Here is a 20,039-nt window from a genome sequence, read left to right as displayed (position 1 = left end):
GGTCAGCATTTGTTGCTAATTATCTTTGAGAAGATGGTGGTCAGCCTCTTTGAGGTGTATGTATGCACACAATTATGTTCGGAAGTGTGCTCCAGATTTTTAACCCAGCAACAATGAACACCAAACCCTTTCTTTTCTCACCAGCACCTCTCCTCCAATAGCAGCACCGTAACAGCGTATACTGCAGCACCTCACCAAGGCTCTTTCTGTTAAATCTTTTAATTTAAAAAATATATACTTTTATTCAAATAAGGAACATACATAACATATAATCAATAATAAAATAAACAAAATACAATCCTCCTAATTTGAGATTATTTCTATTAAAACATTCCTCCCCCCCCCCCCCCCAATCCCATCTCCTCTTCCGCCCTCGCTACCACTGGCCACAAATAGATCTGTAAATAAAGACAAGAATAGCTTCTATCTCGTCCAGAATTCCCCATTTGTGCTACGAAGGGCAAACTGAAATTCCACAAGATCCCCAACCACATCTACACTTTTGGCGGATCTTCAGATTTCCATTCTAAGAAAATTCGCCTTCGGGCAATCAATGTGGCAAAGGCCACCTCATCAGCTCCTTTCCCTTCTATTAGTCCTGGTATTTCTGACATTCCAAAAAATGCTTCAAGAGGACCAGGTAATATTTCCCCCTCCACAATTTTTGATGTTTTAAACACCGAGATCCAAAACCCCACTAAACATGGACATGACCAGAATAGGTGCACATGATTAGCTGGTCCTCCTTTACACCTCTCATATTCATCTTCTACTTCTGTGTAGAAACTGCTCATTCTTCCTTGTGTAATTTGTTTTAAAAATTTATTTTATTACTACCATGCATCAAAAAGGTTACAGCAAATAAACCCCCCGGGAAACATGCTTCCCAACAATCAACTATACAGTCTGCACAGTCCCGTCCCCCCCCGCCAAGACGAACAGCTCGTCAAACACGGTCACATCCCCTACCTTTTATCAGCCCCTGAGCCCATTAACTCATACCTTATCTTCTCTCGGTTGAATAAACTCAGTTTGTTCTCACTGGAACGAAGGAGGTTGAGGGGAGACCTGATAGAGGTATACAAAATTATGAGGGGCATAGACAGAGTGGATAGTCAGAGGCTTTTCCCCAGGGTAGAGGGGTCAATTACTAGGGGGCATAGGTTTAAGGTGAGAGGGGCAAGGTTTAGAGTAGATGTACGAGGCAAGTTTTTTACGCAGAGGGTAGTGGGTGCCTGGAACTCGCTACCGGAGGAGGTGGTGGAAGCAGGGACAATAGTGACATTTAAGGGGCATCTTGACAAATACATGAATAGGATGGGAATAGAGGGATACGGACCCAGGAAGTGTAGAAGATTGTAGTTTAGTCGGGCAGCATGGACGGCACGGGCTTGGAGGGCCGAAGGGCCTGTTCCTGTGCTGTACTTATCTTTGTTCTTTGTTCTAATCGCAGGACGTTATACAGGTCACCCAACCAAGCCGCTTCCCCCGGTGGTGATGCCGACCGCCACTACAGCAAAATTCGCCGCTGTGCAATCAGAGAGGCGAAGTCCACGACATTGGACTTCCTCCTCTCCATGAGCTCCGGCCTCTCTGAAACCCCAAATATTGCCACCAAAGGGTCCGGGTCCACTCCCTCCTCCACTATCCTGGCTAAGACCACGAACACTCCTGCCCAGAGTCGTCCCAATTTTTTAGAACCCCAAAACATGAGCGTGTGATTCGCTGGCCCCCGCCCACACCTCTCACACTCCCCCTCGGCTGCTCTACCCTCTACCTTAGCTCCTCCAGACTGGCGAACCCTTCCTCCAAATACAAATCCCTCACCTTGACCAGCCCCACTTCCCTCCACCTCCTGTGTACACTATTTTTGTGTCATATGGGCCCTATGCACTGTCTTGAATTGTATTAAGGCTATTCCAGCACATGAAGATGAAGCATTGATCCTGTGCAGAATTTCACTCCAGATTCCCCATTCCAATTCCATATCCAACGCTTTCTCCCACTTTTGTTTTATTTCTTCAACCGGTGTTTACACCAAGGCTTTCTTTTTTAAAAAAAATATATTTATTAAAGTTTTTTAACACAATTTTTTTCCCTTACAAACAATAACCCCCCCCCCCCCCCTCGTAACAAAAAAAACACGAGAAATCGCGCAGAGCAAGATATATACATGGCAAAATGATATATTTACACAGCTTTGTACACTGGCCCTCACCCGTACGTGCCAGTTTCCCCAACCCTTCATGTTATCTCTTGCTCATTCACCCTCCCAGGCAGTCCCCCCCTTCCCCTCCCTCCCCCTACCAGGACGTCCCCTCCACACCCCCCAAGGTTGCTGCTGCTGCTGACCGACCTTCCTCTAACGCTCCGTGAGATAGTCTAGGAACGGTTGCCACCGCCTGTAGAACCCCTGCGCAGACCCTTCTCCAGGCGAACTTAATCCTCTCCAACTTTATGAACCCAGCCATATCATTTATCCAGGCCTCCAGGCTGGGGGGCTTCACCTCCTTCCACATTAGCAAGATCCTTCACTGGGCTACTAGGGAGGCAAAGGCCAGAATGCCGGCCTCTTTCGCCTCCTGCACTCCCGGTTCGTCCACTACTCCAAATATTGCTAGCCCCCAGCTTGGCTTGACCCGGACTTTCACCACCTGAGATATTGCTCCCGCCACTCCTCTCCAGGACCCCTCCAGTGCCGGGCATGACCAAAACATATGGACATGGTTCGCCGGGCTGCCTGAGCACCTTCCACATCTGTCCTCTACCCCAAAGAACCTACTCAACCTCGCCCCCGTCAAGTGCGCTCTGTGGACCACCTTAAATTGTATCAGGCTGAGCCTGGCACATGAGGAGGAATTAACCCTACCTAGGGTATCAGCCCACAGACCTTCCTCGATCTCCTCCCCCAGCTCCTCCTCCCATTTACCCTTCAACTCTTCTACCAGCGCTTCCCCCTCTTCTTTCAACTCCTGGTGTATTTCCGACACCTTGCCCTCCCCGACCCATACACCAAGGCTCTTTCAACAGCACCTTCCAAACATCAAGCAGGGCAAAGGCAGCATTTAGTCAAACAGCATCTTGATGTGAATGGGAGGGGGGGGGGGGGGGGGGGGAGGAATGTGTTTTTTATTTGTTCATGGGATGTGGACATCGCTGGCTGAACCAGCATTGGTTGCCCATCCCTAATTGCCCCTGAACTGAGTGGCTTCCTAGACCATTTCAGAGGGCAGTTCAGAGTCAACCACATTGCTGTGGGACAGGAGTTATATATGTGCCAAAGTTCCTTCCTGTTATAACCTGCCCGGATCCTATTGGCTGGGTACAATTAGTTATCCCATATTTCTTGGGGAATATGAGCTCCCCCAATGAGAGGAAGGGGGAGGCAATCTCTAGTAGTTGCAGCTGTGTAAATAGAAGCTGACCAGTGTGGTACCGGCTAGAGATGGAATCAGAGTAAACTACCGCTACTGTGTATATATTGTTGTAAATAAAGTTATTTTCTGTTTGACTCTACAAACTCGTGCTGGATTCTTCGTAGCCCTCACAAAACTTCCCTCAAGGGTATTAGTGAACCAAATGTACTTTTGCAACAATTGACAATGGTTTCATGGTCATCATTCAATGGCATTACCATCGCTGACTCCCAAACTATCAATGTCCTGGGCGTTACCATTGACCAGAAACTAAATTGGACGAGCCATATAAATATTGTGGCTACAAGAGCAGGTCAAAGGCAAGGAATCCTGTGGCGATTCATGCACCTCCTGACTCCCCAAAGCCTATCCACCATCTACAAGGTGCAAATCAACAGTGTGATGGAATGCTCTTCACTTGCCTGGATGAGTGCAGCTCCAATGACACTCAAGAAACTTAACATCATCCAGAACAAAGCAGCTCCCTAGATTGGTACCTCTTCATAAACATTCAATCCCTCCACCACTGATGGACAGTCGCAGCAGTGTGTACCATCTACAAGGGACACTACAACAGCTCACCGAGTTTCCTTAGGCAGCACCTTCCTAACTCACGACCATTTTCATCTGGAAGGACAAAGGCAGCAGATACATGGGAACACCACCACCACCTGGATGATTCCCTACAAGTTGCATGTCTTCCTGACTTGTAAATATATCGCCGTTCCTTCACTGTTGCTGGGACAAAATCCTGGAACTCCTTCCCTAACAGCACTGTGGGTGTACCTACACCTCAGGAACTGCAGCTGTTCAAGAAAACAGCCCCTCGCCACCTTGTCAAGGGCAATTAGAGACGGCAATAAATGTTAGCCTAGCCAGTGAAGCCCACATGCCATGAATAAGTTTTAAAAACTCAGACTTCTCCTTCTCGATTCAAATTTCATCATTTGCCGTGGAGGGATTTGAACCCAGGTCCCCAGAAGCATGACCCCTTGTCTTTGCCTTACTAGTCCAGTGACAATGTCATTCCACCACCACCAACCCTAATGAAGGCTTGGTTGTGTAGAGGGCAGAACAAAAGGCAAAAAGTTGTAGGAGAGTCACTAGAAGTAATTGCAATGATATGGATGGGGTTTGCATGTGAAAAAAAATGTTTCTTTGTTTAAAGTGACGAGTTTTGGGTGCAGGTGGATGTAGTTTGTTTTGGTTCATTGACAGTGTAGTTGGGAGGATAGTGTGCACAACGTGACTTTACTAATGTGGTGGTGCAGGGATACATCTAACCTGGCTTAAAATCAGCCTGCCTATACAATATTCAGGACCTCATTTTGATTTTGCCAGCAAATTGCAGTCACCCTAAGGGGCTGATGCTTACTACACATCAAAGGCCAGAAATCATCCAGCTTGTGCATCGAGCCATCCCAACAGGTTTGTTGGAAGCATTAAATGTGAGAATCCAATTCTAGGCTTGTGGTTAAGAATGAGCCGAACAACCCAATTGTAGCTTTGTAGGGACGAAAGGATCACTCCCATTCCCCCAGGTGCCACAGGTATTTCCCCCCAACAAATATTCTCTCTCAATTTTGGAGTTGCTTCCTGCTATCCCTTTAAGTACCACTGGTTGCTTTTGCTCAGTGCTTGATTCAATTGGACATGCCTCCCACTCAATTTTACATGATAATGGCAGCTGGCGCCCTGCTTAGGGCATGAGAACTGGGTACCCATACAAATCTGGCCTTCAAATTGAAACTGCCTCCCTTTGGTGACCAAGGTGCACCCCCCCCCCCCCCCTCCCTGCCTTTTGCTCTGCTGATCATCCAAAACATGGGTGAGCAGCAGTTGCAAATCAGTCCCATAATTTTTAAACCAGCAAACCGTGGTTCCTGCCATATATGGAATTGAATTCAATTGAAAGCATATTTCATGGTTTTTATAGTGCAGACCGTAGTGTACTATATTCAATAATTTAATGCTGTGCACTTGTTAATTTTCCATATATGGAGGTGACTGTGGTGTTTGCAAACTTACATTTTCAGAGTATCATAATCCTGTTCAAATCTGTTTTGAAACCAGACATTTTTTTTTGTGTGTTTTATGGCTGCAGCTACGAATGTACGGAATAAATATGCATGGTCCTGAGGCATGTGCACAAAAGTGAACTCTGGGGCTGTGTGCAGACTCGGGACAATAGTTTAGTTGTGAATCAAGATTATAAACTCAGTAGAGGTTTCCTATTAAGTATAAACAAGTAATGGAAACATTCAGCAGGTCAGGCAGCACCTGTGGGGAAACAGAATAGTCAAATGAATATTTCAGATTAATAATCTTTCCTCAGATGTTTTATATTTGTCATTAGAGTCAGAACTGCATTAAGAATGAGACTGACGCCAGTGCTTTCCAAGATGAATTAGCTTCATTCTGTTCTGCTATCCTTGCATCTTTCAGCAGTATTAATTACCAAAATCCGAGAGTGAAAATGTGACTTGATAAATCCCGTGATAAAATGACAATGCATTGTAATTTCAAAGAAGAGTTGTACAATTAAAATATTTCTTGGAAAACCGGTTGTTACAAAAGCGCTCGGTTGAGCATCTTTCTGTTCCTTCTGTATTACATAAGTGGTTATTTAAGTAAATGCCTTAGTGATTGGAAAGAGGCTATTGGTTTGAGTGTCAGTTCAGGTTTTCCATGCATTGTGCTGCAGTCATTAATCCAGTGAGGCTTTAAAGCCAAGTATTGGAACTACCTTACAGTTTGGGGTTTGTTAACCCTGGCGAGCCTGTGTATTTACTGTCACCTGGCATGTGTTCTACAGAAAGAGGCATAAATCAAATGTTATTGCATTCCAGGAAAGACGGATGAAAATCTTTCTCAAAAAATGTTTACAGTTGGTTTTGCTGAAAGCATTTGGTAATTCAAATAATTAATGCTTTTTCTTGTGTCTGTTCAATTCAATGATTAAATTCTTTGGCTAGCTATTGTGGACCTGATGACCATTCTCTCATCCCTGGACAATCCAGGTGAATTTAAATACAGTGTATTGGCACATCTTTATGGAAATTGCCCTCTTTATATATTTATACTGATCTCAAACACTGCTCAATGTTATGTGTAATCCCAGAAGTTTAGAAGATAAAAAGTAAATGTTAAGATGTGAGGTGCAAATAATGTAACTTTCAGTCTTTTCTGAATAAATTAAACAATGTTAAATTAGATTTTTTTTTTTGGTGCAGAAACCTACTGCAGTCCCCAAAGAGATTAGTTATGCATGATGACTAAAACATTTGCTGGATTGTTATCAAGTCGCTGGTGTAATAAAGAGGGCATTCAGTTTATTAATAAGCATTCCTCGTTGTGTCACAGTATTTGTAAGTCTTATCAAAGGACAGAAAATTGTTATAAAAGCAAGCTATGTGGCACTCATGCTATGTAGTAGAAACTACTTTTAAATACACTTTGATAGAACACCTGAATCCCGACTTCGGTGCAAGTGAGCCGTCTATTTCAGTTTGTACATTGAAAGTTGGCTCTAAGTGAAAGTTACTGCAGAATTTTTCCCTCTCCCAGTTGAACTATGGTTGCTAATTGCACCTTGGTGAGTGGTGCAAATGTTATGAATTACATGAACTGGTCGATCTGCACCAATCTGGAGCACCAGTTTAACAAGTTTTGGGAATGTCTTGCATCAGACAAAGTAACACTTAGCGTTCAAAATACTGAAAGATTGACACACAGTCGAACTTGTGTCATATTGCAAGATACTTGCCCTTGTTGCAGTTGTCTATGAGTGAACCTTGCAATATCAACTAATACACAAATTAACTTTTTTTAACAAACTAATGGTTATTTTTTACACTTTTGGAGACATGTGATAAGTATGTGAATACCTGCACTACAACTAGGATAAAAGGTTTACACAAGATGTTTTCTAAACTAGCTAAGCAGGCATGGGTACCAAAGTTATTTGGAATAATACCATGGCAGCTAGAGAAACCTCATTATAAAGATAGTAATAGATTACAGATCAATAGTGTTGTACAACATTCACTTGTAACTTCATCTATTTATTTGCAGATGTTTAGAGTGGGGTTCAGATATATTGGTATACAACATATAGTTTGGAGTAAAGTCCAAAACCACCTATACAAATTGCACCACTGTCCCCTTAGATTTGATAATCCATCAACCATCTTAAGTAGAAGCACAAGGGAAATGCAACCTTTTTGACCCTAAATACACTTTTTGTGATTAAACCAGAGGCTGACAGATGATGTAGAAGCACAAATGACAATAGAAGAAAGAAAGCAACTCATAAATGCACGGGAAGAGGCTTGGAAGGCTCGAGGCAGAGGAGCATGCAATGATTCCAATCAATTTACTGTAGCTGGAAGGATGGTGAAGAAAGGTCAGTGCCTTTGAATAAGGAAAGAACTAGCATTTATATAGCATCTCTCATTACCTCAATGTACCTTGAATACAGTGTGTTGATCTCGGACACTGCTCAATGTTACGTGTGATCCCAACCTATAGAGGAAAGAGTCTTTCGGAGTTATAGTTTGCCACTTCTGAACTGTAGCCACTGTTGTAATGTCAGAAATTCAGCAGCTAATTTGCATAGCAAAATTGCAAGTTGCATCAGTTTGCCACAGCGTTTTTAAAAATTAAAAGGACAATTAATGATGGGAATCCAACACATCGGTCTAAAAGAATCCTAAAGACCGCTATAACTACATCCAACTGTTTATTAAACAATTCTGCATTTTTTATTTCCACTGTTCTGCAAAAAGATGTTTTTAATATCTTTATTCAGAAAAGATTTTCATTATGACAAGGCCAAATAAAAGCAATAACTTATAACAGACACCACTGCAAAATACACGCACCCACAACTACCCCCCAACCCCAACGTCCCCATTAACAATCAAAACTTAACAAAAACTAACCCCCCCCCCCCAGGAATTGGTGACTAATTCCTTGAAAAATGAGATGAAAGGCTGCCACCTCGAGTAAAACCCTCCCACCGACCCCTTCATGGTGTACTCGACTGTCTCAAGATACAATAATTCCATCTGATCACAGAACCAGGCCAAGGCACTGGATTGTACCAGGGACCTCCACCTGAGTAGAACTCACCTCCGGGCTATTTATGAGGCAAAGGCGAGGACTTCTGCCTTCACTCCTGTCTGCAGTACTGGCGAGTCCGATACACCAAAAATAGCCACCAACAGGCACGGCTCCAGCTGAATACCCAGGATTCCTGACATGATGCAGAAAAAGGAGTCCCAGAAGTTTACAAGTTTAGGGCAAGACCAGAACATGTGCGTATGAGTCACCGGTCCCCTAGCACAACTATCACACCAATCCTCCGCCCCCGAGAAAAAACACTCATCTGCACCCTGATCAAGTATGCCCTGTGCACCACCTCGAACAGGATCAAGCTGAACTGAGGACAAGAGGAAGTGGAGTTGACCCACATCACCACACATCGCCACCCTCCTCTTCCGCGCCCCCCCAATGAAAAAACGCATCCACTTTCTCTCTTCTTCCTCCAACGAAGTTGGCAGGATCCAGCCATGGATATCTGAAATTCTCCCCTCACCCAACTCAGCCAGCGACAGGACCCTGTCCAAGAGAAACGGTGGCAGCACCAGGAGAAACAAAGGAATCTCCTTATGCAAAATGTTACGAACCTGCAAGTAGCTAAATAGAGGCCAACATTGACATGGAGCTCACCCTAAAATGCTGCCTCCAAATCCTCAAAACGGCTACCACTACCAGGCTCGCAGTGAGATGTACGGGGGAGTGGGGCAGTGACCAGGACCCTCAGACTTGAACCTCTACACAAGCCTGACTTTATCCGCCCTCCTATAGAATCTGGATCCCTCAGCCACCCCGCACCTTTTCAATATTTGCAGCCCAATATTAAATTAGCAAATTAGGTAGCGCCAAACCTCCCAACTGCCCCTCTGTAGAAACTGGGTACGAATCCATGGGGTCTTGGCCGCCCAAATAAAGGAGGATACCACTTTATTGACCCTACAAAAGAAAGATTTGGGGAAAAACACTGGGAAACACTGAAACAAAAACCTCAGGAGGACAATCATTTTCACAGTCTGCACCCTGCCTGCCAAGGTCAGGGGGAGGACATCCCACCTTTTCAAGTCGGCCTTAACCCCATTCACCAGCTAGCAAAGTTTCAGTACGTGGAGTGAGGCTCAATCGTGAGCCACCCGGATTCCCAGATAACAAAAACTAGTCCTGGCCAGGCAAAACAGCAACTTCTCCAGATCAGCCCCCGTCCCTGGGGGATTTGCCGGATTCATTTTAGTCCAGATTCAGCTTGTACCCCGAGAAGGAGCCAAAACTCCTGAGAAGCTTCATTATCTCCTCTGCACTGCAGTGTGGGTCCATGATGAACAGAAGCAGATCATCCGCATACAAAAACGCCCTAAAGACCCCCTATGCTCTCACTCTCTTTGCGCTCTAACCCCCGCCACGTAGTGGAGGACCTCATTGCAATGGCCAGCGGCTTGATTGCCAAGGCAAACAGCAGAGGATATGACTGACAACCCTGCCTAGTATCCCTGTTCAATTGGAAGTAACCTGAACTCGGGACATTCATACGCACACTTGCGATGGGGGTTCTGTACAAGAGCCAAATCCATGTTATAAATTTTGGCCCAAAACCAAACCTTCCAAGAATTTCAAGTAGGTGCATCCACCACACCCTATCAAACATTTTTTCAGCATCCATTGAAATAATCACCTCTGGCTCGGGCATTGGGGAGGGGGACAGAACGTCATTTAACAATCTCCGTTTGTTGACCGATAACTGCCGGCCCTTAACAAAACCAGTCTGCTCCTCCAAAATCACCACCAGAAGGCAGCACTCCAAAAACTACATCATTGACAGTCTCTCCTCTGGGGACTCTGACTTGTATAGCTCTCAATAAAAGGCCTCGGCATCGCATTCATTTTCCCTGGGACGGAAACCAACCCGCCACTCGAGTCCTTTGTCCGTACCATCTCCCAGGAGGCAGCCTGCTGCCTCAGCTGGTGTGCCAAAAGATGACTGGCCTCCCCATATTTGTAGAAGGTCCGCCTCGAGCGCGGAAGCTGGTCCACCGTATTGCCCGTCAAGAGAAGCTCAAAATCCATCTGCAATTTCTTCCTACTTGCCAACAACTCCGGTGTCAGGGCAATCTTGTACTGGTGGTCCACCTCGTGAATAGAGTCCACCAGCTTCTGCCTCGCCCCCTTCCAGATTTACTCTTTTGCGCCTTGTAAGATGAGTTTTCCGGATCATCCACCTTGGCCTTGAACACTTTTATGCCCTTCGGCCAGCAAAGCCATCTCCGCCTCCAGGGAAACGATCCAGTCACTCTGGTCCAAGAGTGCCACCTTTTCTATCACCACGCCTTGCTCCTTTTACCTTCCGATCCATCTTTTCCAAGACCCCATGGATGGGGGCTAGAGCTCCTTCCATCGCTTTCTAAAGGTCCTCAGAGAGCACCTGCCTCTGCTTTTTGAATTCATCCACAAAGAAGCTTGCCAACATCTTGGCCGTCCACAGAGAGCCCAAAGTCACAGCAGGAGCCTCTGCCATTTTCTCCACCATCGAGGCTCAAGGGGCTTCCAAGTCCGATGACGATTCTTTGCCCGACTGCTGCCTTGTATTACATTTGTTGGGTATTATTTTTATGTGGGGACCTTATCCCATCAGACTACTCAAATTTCCCCCACCAAACATCACCCTTAAGCAGAGCGAAAAGGACCAAAAATAAGGAACCCTAGCGGGAGCCACTATTTGTGTGATTGCTCACCACATTGCCAACACCTGAAGTCTAGATTGTCATATGTGTTGTTCACTCTGTGGAAAGAGGAAATTTCCTGTTAGCCTCAAGTTCATCGTTTTATGATTTTATCCTATGTCTCCTCTTGGCTTCACTGTTTAATTTGTCGTAGTTGTCTAAATCAGCCATAAACCATGTGGCCATTGGAATCGGAGGCTTCATGCTCTGATGAAATTCCACAACTGCGTCCATCACTATACCTGTAGAGGTGTTTCCCCTGATTGTGAGCATCTTTTTATGTTGACTTCAATACAGGAAACTATGTTGAGGCACCTTTGCACTTATATGCTAGTTTAGCGCAGAGGGCTAAATAGCTGGCTTGTAATGCAGGACAACGCTAGCAGCGCAGGTTCAATTCCCGTACAAGCCTCCCCGAACAGGTGCCGGAATGTGGCGACTAGGGACTTTCACAGGAACTTCATTTGAAGCCTACTTGTGACAATAAGCGATTTTCAATTTTAATTTTTCAATATGCCAGCTGTGGCAGTGTCGTCCTCCCTATGGCACTCCCGGTCTGAGATTGCAGCAGCACCTTTGAGTAGGCCTCCAGCATCAAGAACCCATTAAGGATGAAACACTGATGTAGCCAATACAGAGGTCACCCCATCCCTCCCACACTTGTGAAGTTGCACCAGAACCTGCGTTGATGTCATGGGTGGATGCAGGACCCCCACTTGGGCTAATATCAGCATCCTGACACCCACGGGAAAATCCATCCCTTCAGCTTTGTTTCTCTCTCCACTGATGCTGCCAGACCATATGAGAATGTCCAGCAGTTTTTGTTGTGTTTCAGCTAAAAAAAAGTTTGGTTTTTTTTCAGACATTTAACATGTCATTGACGCTGATTTCAAAAATAATATACTAGATTTCGTTTTCCAGATTCCTCAAACGTGATCAGTTGTATTCATAAAAAATTTACCCCATGAATAGATAATCAGGAAAACGTCCTGTGGCATATCTGGTCAAATGTGTAAACTAGTATGGGTTTAACTGAGCATTCATATGTTGTATCTTAAGAAATCTGTGTCCTCTTTCCTTGGTCTACAGGTTTGGCATCTCCCACATTCATGACTCCAATATCATCACCTCTTTCGCACAAGATAAAGAACAGCAGCACACCAGTCATTTCCAAGCCACAGGAAGGTAAGACATCATGCAAATTTTTAAAGGAGAAACCTTTGATTGAAATAATGCTCAATGATGATGCATTGATTTATTTATTTTTGTAATTTGCTTAATTACATCATGTATGAGGTATGCTGTAATGAAAATGATAATTCTCATGGCCTTGTCCCCTCCTCTAACCAAAAGAAAAGCAGAAGGCCTTGTCCCTTTAGTTTCTGAGAATAATGAGCTCAAATCCTAAGTTTTGAGGACCCCTTTTATATCCTACTTTCTCTGACCTAGAAATTGAGGTCAGACCTGATTTGCCTTTGGAAACTGACAGGAAGCTTGATAAACTGGAGTCATTCTTGGGTAAACTGCAGAATCGAGGTAAGTAATTGCTTGTCTTTTTTTATAATCCATTCACAGCTCATTGTTCACAAATAGTTTTCATCATGTATCTGATTATAAACAACTCTGTAACTGTTGATCCAGAAAATTATCTCCGAGCCTTGCATAGGAAACCTAAGCCTGACAGATGCAGCTGTGGGAATATGTCTAATGTGTCATTGTTCCTTTTTTATTTTCTAAACATGTGACTGTAAGTATAATTTTAGTCACTTATATCAGAAATAGAAAGCATGTTGAGTAAATTAATGTACATATTCAAGCATATTTGCCCTATAAATTTCAAAACGGCTCCACTGTAAAGTATATCTAAATAGTTATAATTTTTACGTTGAAAATACTTTAATTGGCTTAACAGACAGCATGTTCTGTTTCACAGCAAGTGGATAGTGACGGTGTTATTGATTGTCCACGGAAAATGTGTAATGAGCAAGCTCCTTTGTTTCTGTGAAAGTATGGGATGAGCCTCTAGTGGGAGTTTTCAATTTCCTATTGGTTCTGATGTTGTGATAGCCGCCCTGATGATGATCACCTTCAATTCAATGGATTTCTGACCATGCTCCTTTATTTGCAGTCTACCCTTTATAGGCAGCTCTCAATATTTCCATGTTTTATGTTTGTCACTTTGCTGTAGACTATGTTAAACATTTGTTCTGCAGTACCAGGGCAACAAGATGCTGTAATAACTGTAACCGGACAGTCTGTAAAGGAAGTGATGAGACCCGATGATGAAGAAACCTTTGCAAGATTCTACAGAGATGCAAATACATTTGTCATTCAGCCAGGAGCTGTGGAGATTGACGAGGAGGACCTTGATGCCATTTTTGATCCTGATGTCCAAAAGTATGACATGAATTCAAATAATAGGATTTCTGAATTTTACATGCAATTTTATTTCTTGATTGACTTTTTAATTCTCAATTTTTTTCAAGAGCTTTTAACAATGCTGGGTCCCTCGATTGGGCACAAAGGCGCCGGAATGTGGCGACTAGGGGCTTTTCACAGTAACTTCATTTGAAGCCTACTTGTGACAATAAGCAATTTTCATTTCAAGTACACATGAATAAGGTACTCCCAGCGCCAGTAGATCACTGGCAAACCCAACAGAGTTACTGGGTGATCACCCTGGGTGGCGGATGCCCTGCCCGCTGCTGGTTGGATACCAGTGACAGTGGGATGATGGCCTCCGGTAGGACCACAAGCCTTCCCACCCTGCATTTGAAGATCTCCTCTCTGCACTCTCGCTCCCAATCACTGCTCTCTCCTTCAGCCTCCGAATTCACCCAGGTTGGTGGGGCCATTAAATTCCACCTATTGATGAACACTTTTCACAAATAGGCCTCAGTGATGTGAAAGAACTGTTTGACTATTTGCAACAAAGGAACAGATTTTCATCACCTGGGTCTGTAATAAAAAGCATTTGTGGACCATGGTCCCAAACTGTGGAAGGGATGTTCATTCTCTGGGTATGGGCATGCAAACCAGCATTTATTGCCCAGTAATTTGAAGGTGGATGGAGAGAGAGATGTAAAAACTAATGTCAGCCCCTTACAGTCAGAAACGGGGAAATTCATAACGGGAGACAAAGAAATGGCTGAGGAACTAAATTCCTTCACAAAGGAAGACATGAATAATATACTACAAGTTCTGAGAAACACAAGTTTTAGTGAGGAGCTTGAGGAAATTAGCATTCGTAGAGAAATGGTTTTGGGAAAATTAATGGGATTGAAGGCAGATAATCTTCATCCCAGCGTACTTAAGGAGGTAGCCCTAGAAATAGTAGATCCATTGGTGGACATTTTCCAAAATTCTTTGGACTCTAGTTCCTACAGATTTGAGGGTAACTGGAGACCACACCTGGAGTATTGTGTGCCGTTTTGGTGTCCTTACCTGAGAAAGGATGCTCTTGCGATGGAGGGAATAGAGCGGAGATTTAACAGGCTGATTCCTGGGATGGCAGGACTGTCTTATGAGGAGAGACTAAATTGGTTAAGCTTATATAGTCATTGGAATTTTAAAGAGTGAGAGGGGATCTCATAGAAACTTACAAAATTCTAACCAGATTAGACAGGGTAAATTCAGGAAGAATGTTACTGATGGTGGGGGAATTCCAGTCATAGTTTGAGGATAAGGGGTAAACCTTTTAGGACTGAGGTGAGGAGAAATGTCTTCACTCAGAGTGGTGAATCTGTGGAATTCACGAACACAAAAAGTAGTTGAGGCCAAAACATTGTGTAATTTCAATAAGGAATTAGATGTAGCTCTTGGGGGCTAAAGGGATCAAGGGATGTGGGTGAAAGGCTGGATCAGGATATTGAACTTGATGATCAGTCATGAGCATAATGAATGGCAGAACAGGCTCGAAGGGTCGAATGACCTTGTCCTGCTTCTATTTTCGCTATGTTTTTATGTAAGCTAACTTATTTTTCTTTCTAGGCTGACTTCTGCAGTAGCAGAGCACAAAAGGTCTATAAAACCCACGCGCAAAGTACAGTCTTCACGTAATCCACTTAAAATGCTGGCTGCAAGAGGTGATATCCGACATGAGTATACAGAACAAAGGTTGAACATTGCATTCATGGAGTCAAAGAGAATGAGGGTTGAAAAAAGTAAGATTAATGTGGAGCCGCTTGTATTGTTCTTGAGTCTTTAACAGCTTCTGTGCAGTTTTTTTTCCAATTTTGTGTTGATTGCTGTACACGTTATTATGAAATGCAGAGGGAATGGGGTATTTCTGTGCCGTTTTTCTGTGTCAATTATGCAGGTATTTACTATTCATCGTGGACATCAAACGTCACTAATTCTATTCACTATTGACAAAAAGAGAACATGACTGAAAATGCAAATAACCACTATTTGGAAGCTAATTATTTTTTACTTGGCTTTCAACCCCACGTGAAGTGGGGCAGGTCCACAAAGCTGTTCAGAAATTTACAATCCGATCGAGTGCGCATAAGGATAATTAGTGTGGGAAAGTTAACCCCCACTGTAAGCCAAGGGTAGAGTGGGTAAACATTGAGAAAATGTAGAAAGAGCATTTGTGTGTCCTATGTGTTCAGTTCTAATACTGGTGCCTAAATTGGAAAACTATTCCGTTTCTCAGAGCTGATGCTGCTCTCGATTGATTAACCACAGAGAAAATAATTGAGATTCTTGGCTTAAGGCTGCAAGAAAGATCACCCCAGATGTGAGAAACAAAAATGTACCTGTTTGTGTAACTTGTAGCTTACATCTTCCTGTTCCTTGTCTGGCTTTCTGTAAAAGTTATGCATGTCTGTTTACAGCATAGAGACTGGCCATTCAGCCCATCTTATTTATACCAGCATTATATATTTGATACCATATATATCATATGGTACATACGATACCATGTACCATACATGATATGTATGGTACATGCATACCATCTTCCATCTTTTTACATCTATGCTTCTATTTCCTTCTCCCCCATGTGCTTTCCCTTAAATTTAGCCATATAATTTTCCTCAACTACTCCTCGTGGCACGCATTCGACATTCTTAACGCTCTTTTGGCAAAGGGGTTTTTCCTGAATTCTCCATTGGATTCATCAAAGACCTCTAATTTTGGACATCCAACAAATGAAAATTTATTGTACACATCTACGCTATTGAGCTCTTTCGTTATGTTAAAAACATTTTATCAGGATACCCATCAGCCTTCTCTTCGATAGAGAAACGAGGCTCTGCCTTTCCTCTTCAGTATCATCCTTTTTCTGTCTCCTCAATTTCCTCTGCATAATGTACTCCTCTCCTACTCTCCTTTCCTTTGTGAAGTGTCAACGTTGGCTAAATTAGTGATATTCTCACTTCTTGAGCAGGCAGATTGTGGGTTCAGTTTCCACTTTGGTACCCAAGCTCAATAATCATGGTGGACACACCATTTTTATTTCCTTTTGCAAGTCCCTTTTACAAATATTTTTTCACTTCTTCTCTTGGAAGGTAACTTGTAGCTTTTGCTGCCACCAGTGGGTCTACCAGCCCAATTAATAATTCTTGCAACCTCTCCCTTTGCTCTTTTGCTGATCATAAATTTAGCCCTCTCGTTGCCTGGCTCACTCTTTTCATTGTCATCAGCTTAGTTATCCCTCTCATTCTTGACATTCTTTCTATTGTGTGACTTAATAAATCATTTATACAAATTTAACAGTGCTTCTCCTGTGAAACTCGAGGTGAGATATTAATTTGTCTTTCTCTTTATTTCTTTTTTAAATTTAGAGTACCCCAATTCATTTTTTCCAATTATGGGGCCATTTAACGTAGCCAATCCACCTACCCTGCACACCTTTGGGTTGTGGGGGCGAAACCCACGCAAACACGGGGAGAATGTGCAAACTCCACACAGACAGTGACCCAGAGCCGGGATCGAACCTGGGACCTCAGCGCCATGAGGCTGCAGGGCTACCCCACTGCGCCACCGTGCTGCCCCTAACTTGTCTTTCTTAAAAGATAACCTATGCTATCTTTGCTATTTTTGGTATTTATTAATAATTTGGACTTAAATATGGGAGGCATGATTGGGAAATTTGCAGATGGAACAAAATTCGGCAGTGTAGTTGATAGTGAAGGGGATAGCTGTGTACTTCAGAATTATATCAATGATTGTTAAGTGGGCACAAAAGTAACAAATACAATTCAATCCAGAAAAGTACAAGGTTATGCATTTTGAGAGGACAAACAAAGCAAGGGAATGCTCAATATACGGAGGGATAGAGGAAGTGAGAGACATTGGGGTGCATGTCCACAGTGAGGATGGTAATGATGGCACATGGAATGCTTTCCTTTATTGCATGAGGTATAGAATACAAAAACGTGGATGTAATGCTGGAACTGTATATTCTGCTGGTTAGGCTACAGAAAGGGGTTTGTATACGGTTCTGGTCAGCACATTACAGGAGGGACATAATTGCTCTGGAGAGAGTGGAGAAGAATATTGCCAGGGCTGGAAAATGGCAGCCATGAGGAAAGGTTAGGCAGGCTAGGGTGGTTTTTCTCATAACAGAGGAGACCAAAGGGGGTGACTTGATTGAGGTGTACAACATTATGAAGGACTTGTTTCCCCTAATGGAGAGGTCATTTACCAGAGGGCACAGATTTAAGGTGATTGGTAGAGGGCATAGGGGGAATATTAGGAAGAACATTTTTACCCAGAAGGTGGTAGGTGTCTGACATTTGCTGACCGGACTCATTTAAAAGGTTGCTGGATGTGCACCAGAAGTGCTATAACCTGCAAGGCTACAGACCAGGTGCTGGAAGGTGGGATTAAAATGGGTGCTTCGCATTTTTTCAGCTGACACAGACACAATGGGTTTAATGGCCTCTTTTTGTGCTGTAACCTTTCTCTGGTTCTATCTCTAACCAGCTCTAGCCTTTAACTGCTCTACATAGGTATTTAAAAATGCTGTTAGTTTTTCCCGTCACTATTTTCGAGTCTTTCTTTCATACCTCTCAGCCTTTCTAATTTTTAAAAAATTAATATTTTGTGCATTTTGTTTGATATGCTGGGCTTCAGATCTTTCTACATCATGGGTAGTGTTGTTTTACTTTGCTCCCCATCTCGAGGCATTGGCTCTTGTTGGTATACGGTTTCAGCACATTCTCTGATGTTTCACTCTCAATCTTTTATTATATTTCAACTCATTAATCAAGGGTCAGTAGGATATTTCCGTATTGATACATCGGAGATGAGCTGGAACAGTATTTATTTGACGTTTATAAATGTGCACTTTCCAACATGGTGCCTTTGCAGAGTAAGCAGGAGCCATGACTTTTTTTTTTCTACCCCTTCCCTATTTGTATGCAATAAGGTCAACCTAGTATGGGACAAGGATTAAGTATGATACCTTTCGTACCTCACTACATTTACTTTGTAAGCTATAGGGGCGATTCGGGTGAAAGGTGCCTTCTGTTCAACCCCTGACTGCAGGTATTGTGCTGGAGGACTGCTAATATTATTTTAAAAGGGAGAATGGGAATGACCGAATAATTACAGGGCAGAAAGCTTAGCCAAGGTGGTGGTCAAGTTATTGGAAATAATTCTCAGAGACCCCATTAATCGGCATTTAGAAAAACACTGATTACTCAAAGACAGTCGGCAAGGATTTATTAAGGGAAGATCATGTCTAACTTAGAATCTTTAAAGTGGTTGGAACACAGAAGGTGGGCATTTGGTCCATCATGTCCATGTCTGCTCTCTGTAAGAACAACTCAACTAGTCCAACTCTCCTGCCTTTTCCAATAGCCTTGCAAAACCTTTCAGCTAATTATCCAACTCCCTTTGAACGCTGTGATTGAATCTGACTCCACCATACTCTCAGACATAGCATTCCAAACCCTAAGCACGGACCGTGACAAAGAGTTTTTCCTCATGTTACCACCAGTTCTTTTTTTCTGCCGCTTAAATTGCTGTCTTCTGGTTCTTGACCCTTCTGCCAATGAGCAGTTTCTCCCTACCTATTCTGTCCAGACCCCGCGCAATGATTTATTGATTGAGCGACACTCCTTGTTACCTCCTCAAAAAAACTTGATGAAAAGCGCATTAGATGTAATAGACATGGATTTTAGCAAAGCTGTTGACAAGGTCCCACATGGCAGTCTAGATAGAGATGTACAAATCCATGGGATCCAGGGGAAAGAGGCAAATTGGAGCAAAATTACCTCAATGGCAGGAAGCAAAGGGCAAAGGTCAGCAGGTGTTTTTGTGCCTGAAAGACTGCTCCAAGAGGGGTTTCCTCAGGGCTCACTATTAGGTCCCTTGCTTTCCATGGTATATATCAATGATTTAGACTTAATGTAGAGGGAACGGTTAAGAAGTATCAGATGTTACGAAAATTGGCTATTTGTTTGGTAGTAAGGAAGAAAGCTGCAAACTGCTCAGGTGGCCTTGAATTAATTCTGGGGAAGGCAAACCAGGAGAGGGAATTCACTGTAAATGGTAGGTTACTAAGGAGTGTAGAGGAGCAGAAGTACTTTGGAGTACAAGTGCATGGATCCCTGAGGATCATAGAAAAGGTGGTCAAGGAGGCATAAGGGACACTTGCCTTTATTAGCTGAGGCATAAAATATGAGAGCAGGGTTGTTATGCTAAAACTGCAAAAATAATACTAGTTAGGCCACATCTAGAGCACCAGGTATAATTCTAGTCACCACATTACAGGAGGGTATGATCACATGAGAAAGGGTACAGAACAGACTTATAAGGATGTTACCAGGACTGGAGAACTTGAAAGATTGGATAGGCT

At 43.3% G+C, this 20,039-nt stretch overlaps 1 protein-coding gene across 14 annotated transcripts in view; it reads left to right on the top strand.

The window, feature by feature from the left end:
• svila (supervillin a) overlaps positions 1-20,039 on the top strand; it is a 433,091-nt gene that overhangs the window by 332,899 nt on the left and 80,153 nt on the right. For all 14 annotated transcript variants that reach the window (XM_072508365.1, XM_072508366.1, XM_072508367.1 and 11 more), the window contains 5 exons: positions 7,674-7,821; positions 12,317-12,412; positions 12,677-12,763; positions 13,441-13,624; positions 15,218-15,390. In XM_072508365.1, coding sequence (XP_072364466.1) covers positions 7,674-7,821; positions 12,317-12,412; positions 12,677-12,763; positions 13,441-13,624; positions 15,218-15,390 — 688 coding nt within the window. The remainder of the gene's footprint in view (positions 1-7,673; positions 7,822-12,316; positions 12,413-12,676; positions 12,764-13,440; positions 13,625-15,217; positions 15,391-20,039) is intronic.

The sequence above is a fragment of the Scyliorhinus torazame genome, chromosome 6 (assembly GCF_047496885.1).
Source record: "Scyliorhinus torazame isolate Kashiwa2021f chromosome 6, sScyTor2.1, whole genome shotgun sequence".
Taxonomy (NCBI): domain Eukaryota; kingdom Metazoa; phylum Chordata; class Chondrichthyes; order Carcharhiniformes; family Scyliorhinidae; genus Scyliorhinus; species Scyliorhinus torazame.
Note: the sequence above shows the minus strand (reverse complement) of the source record. Positions and strands in the feature narration are given on the sequence as shown.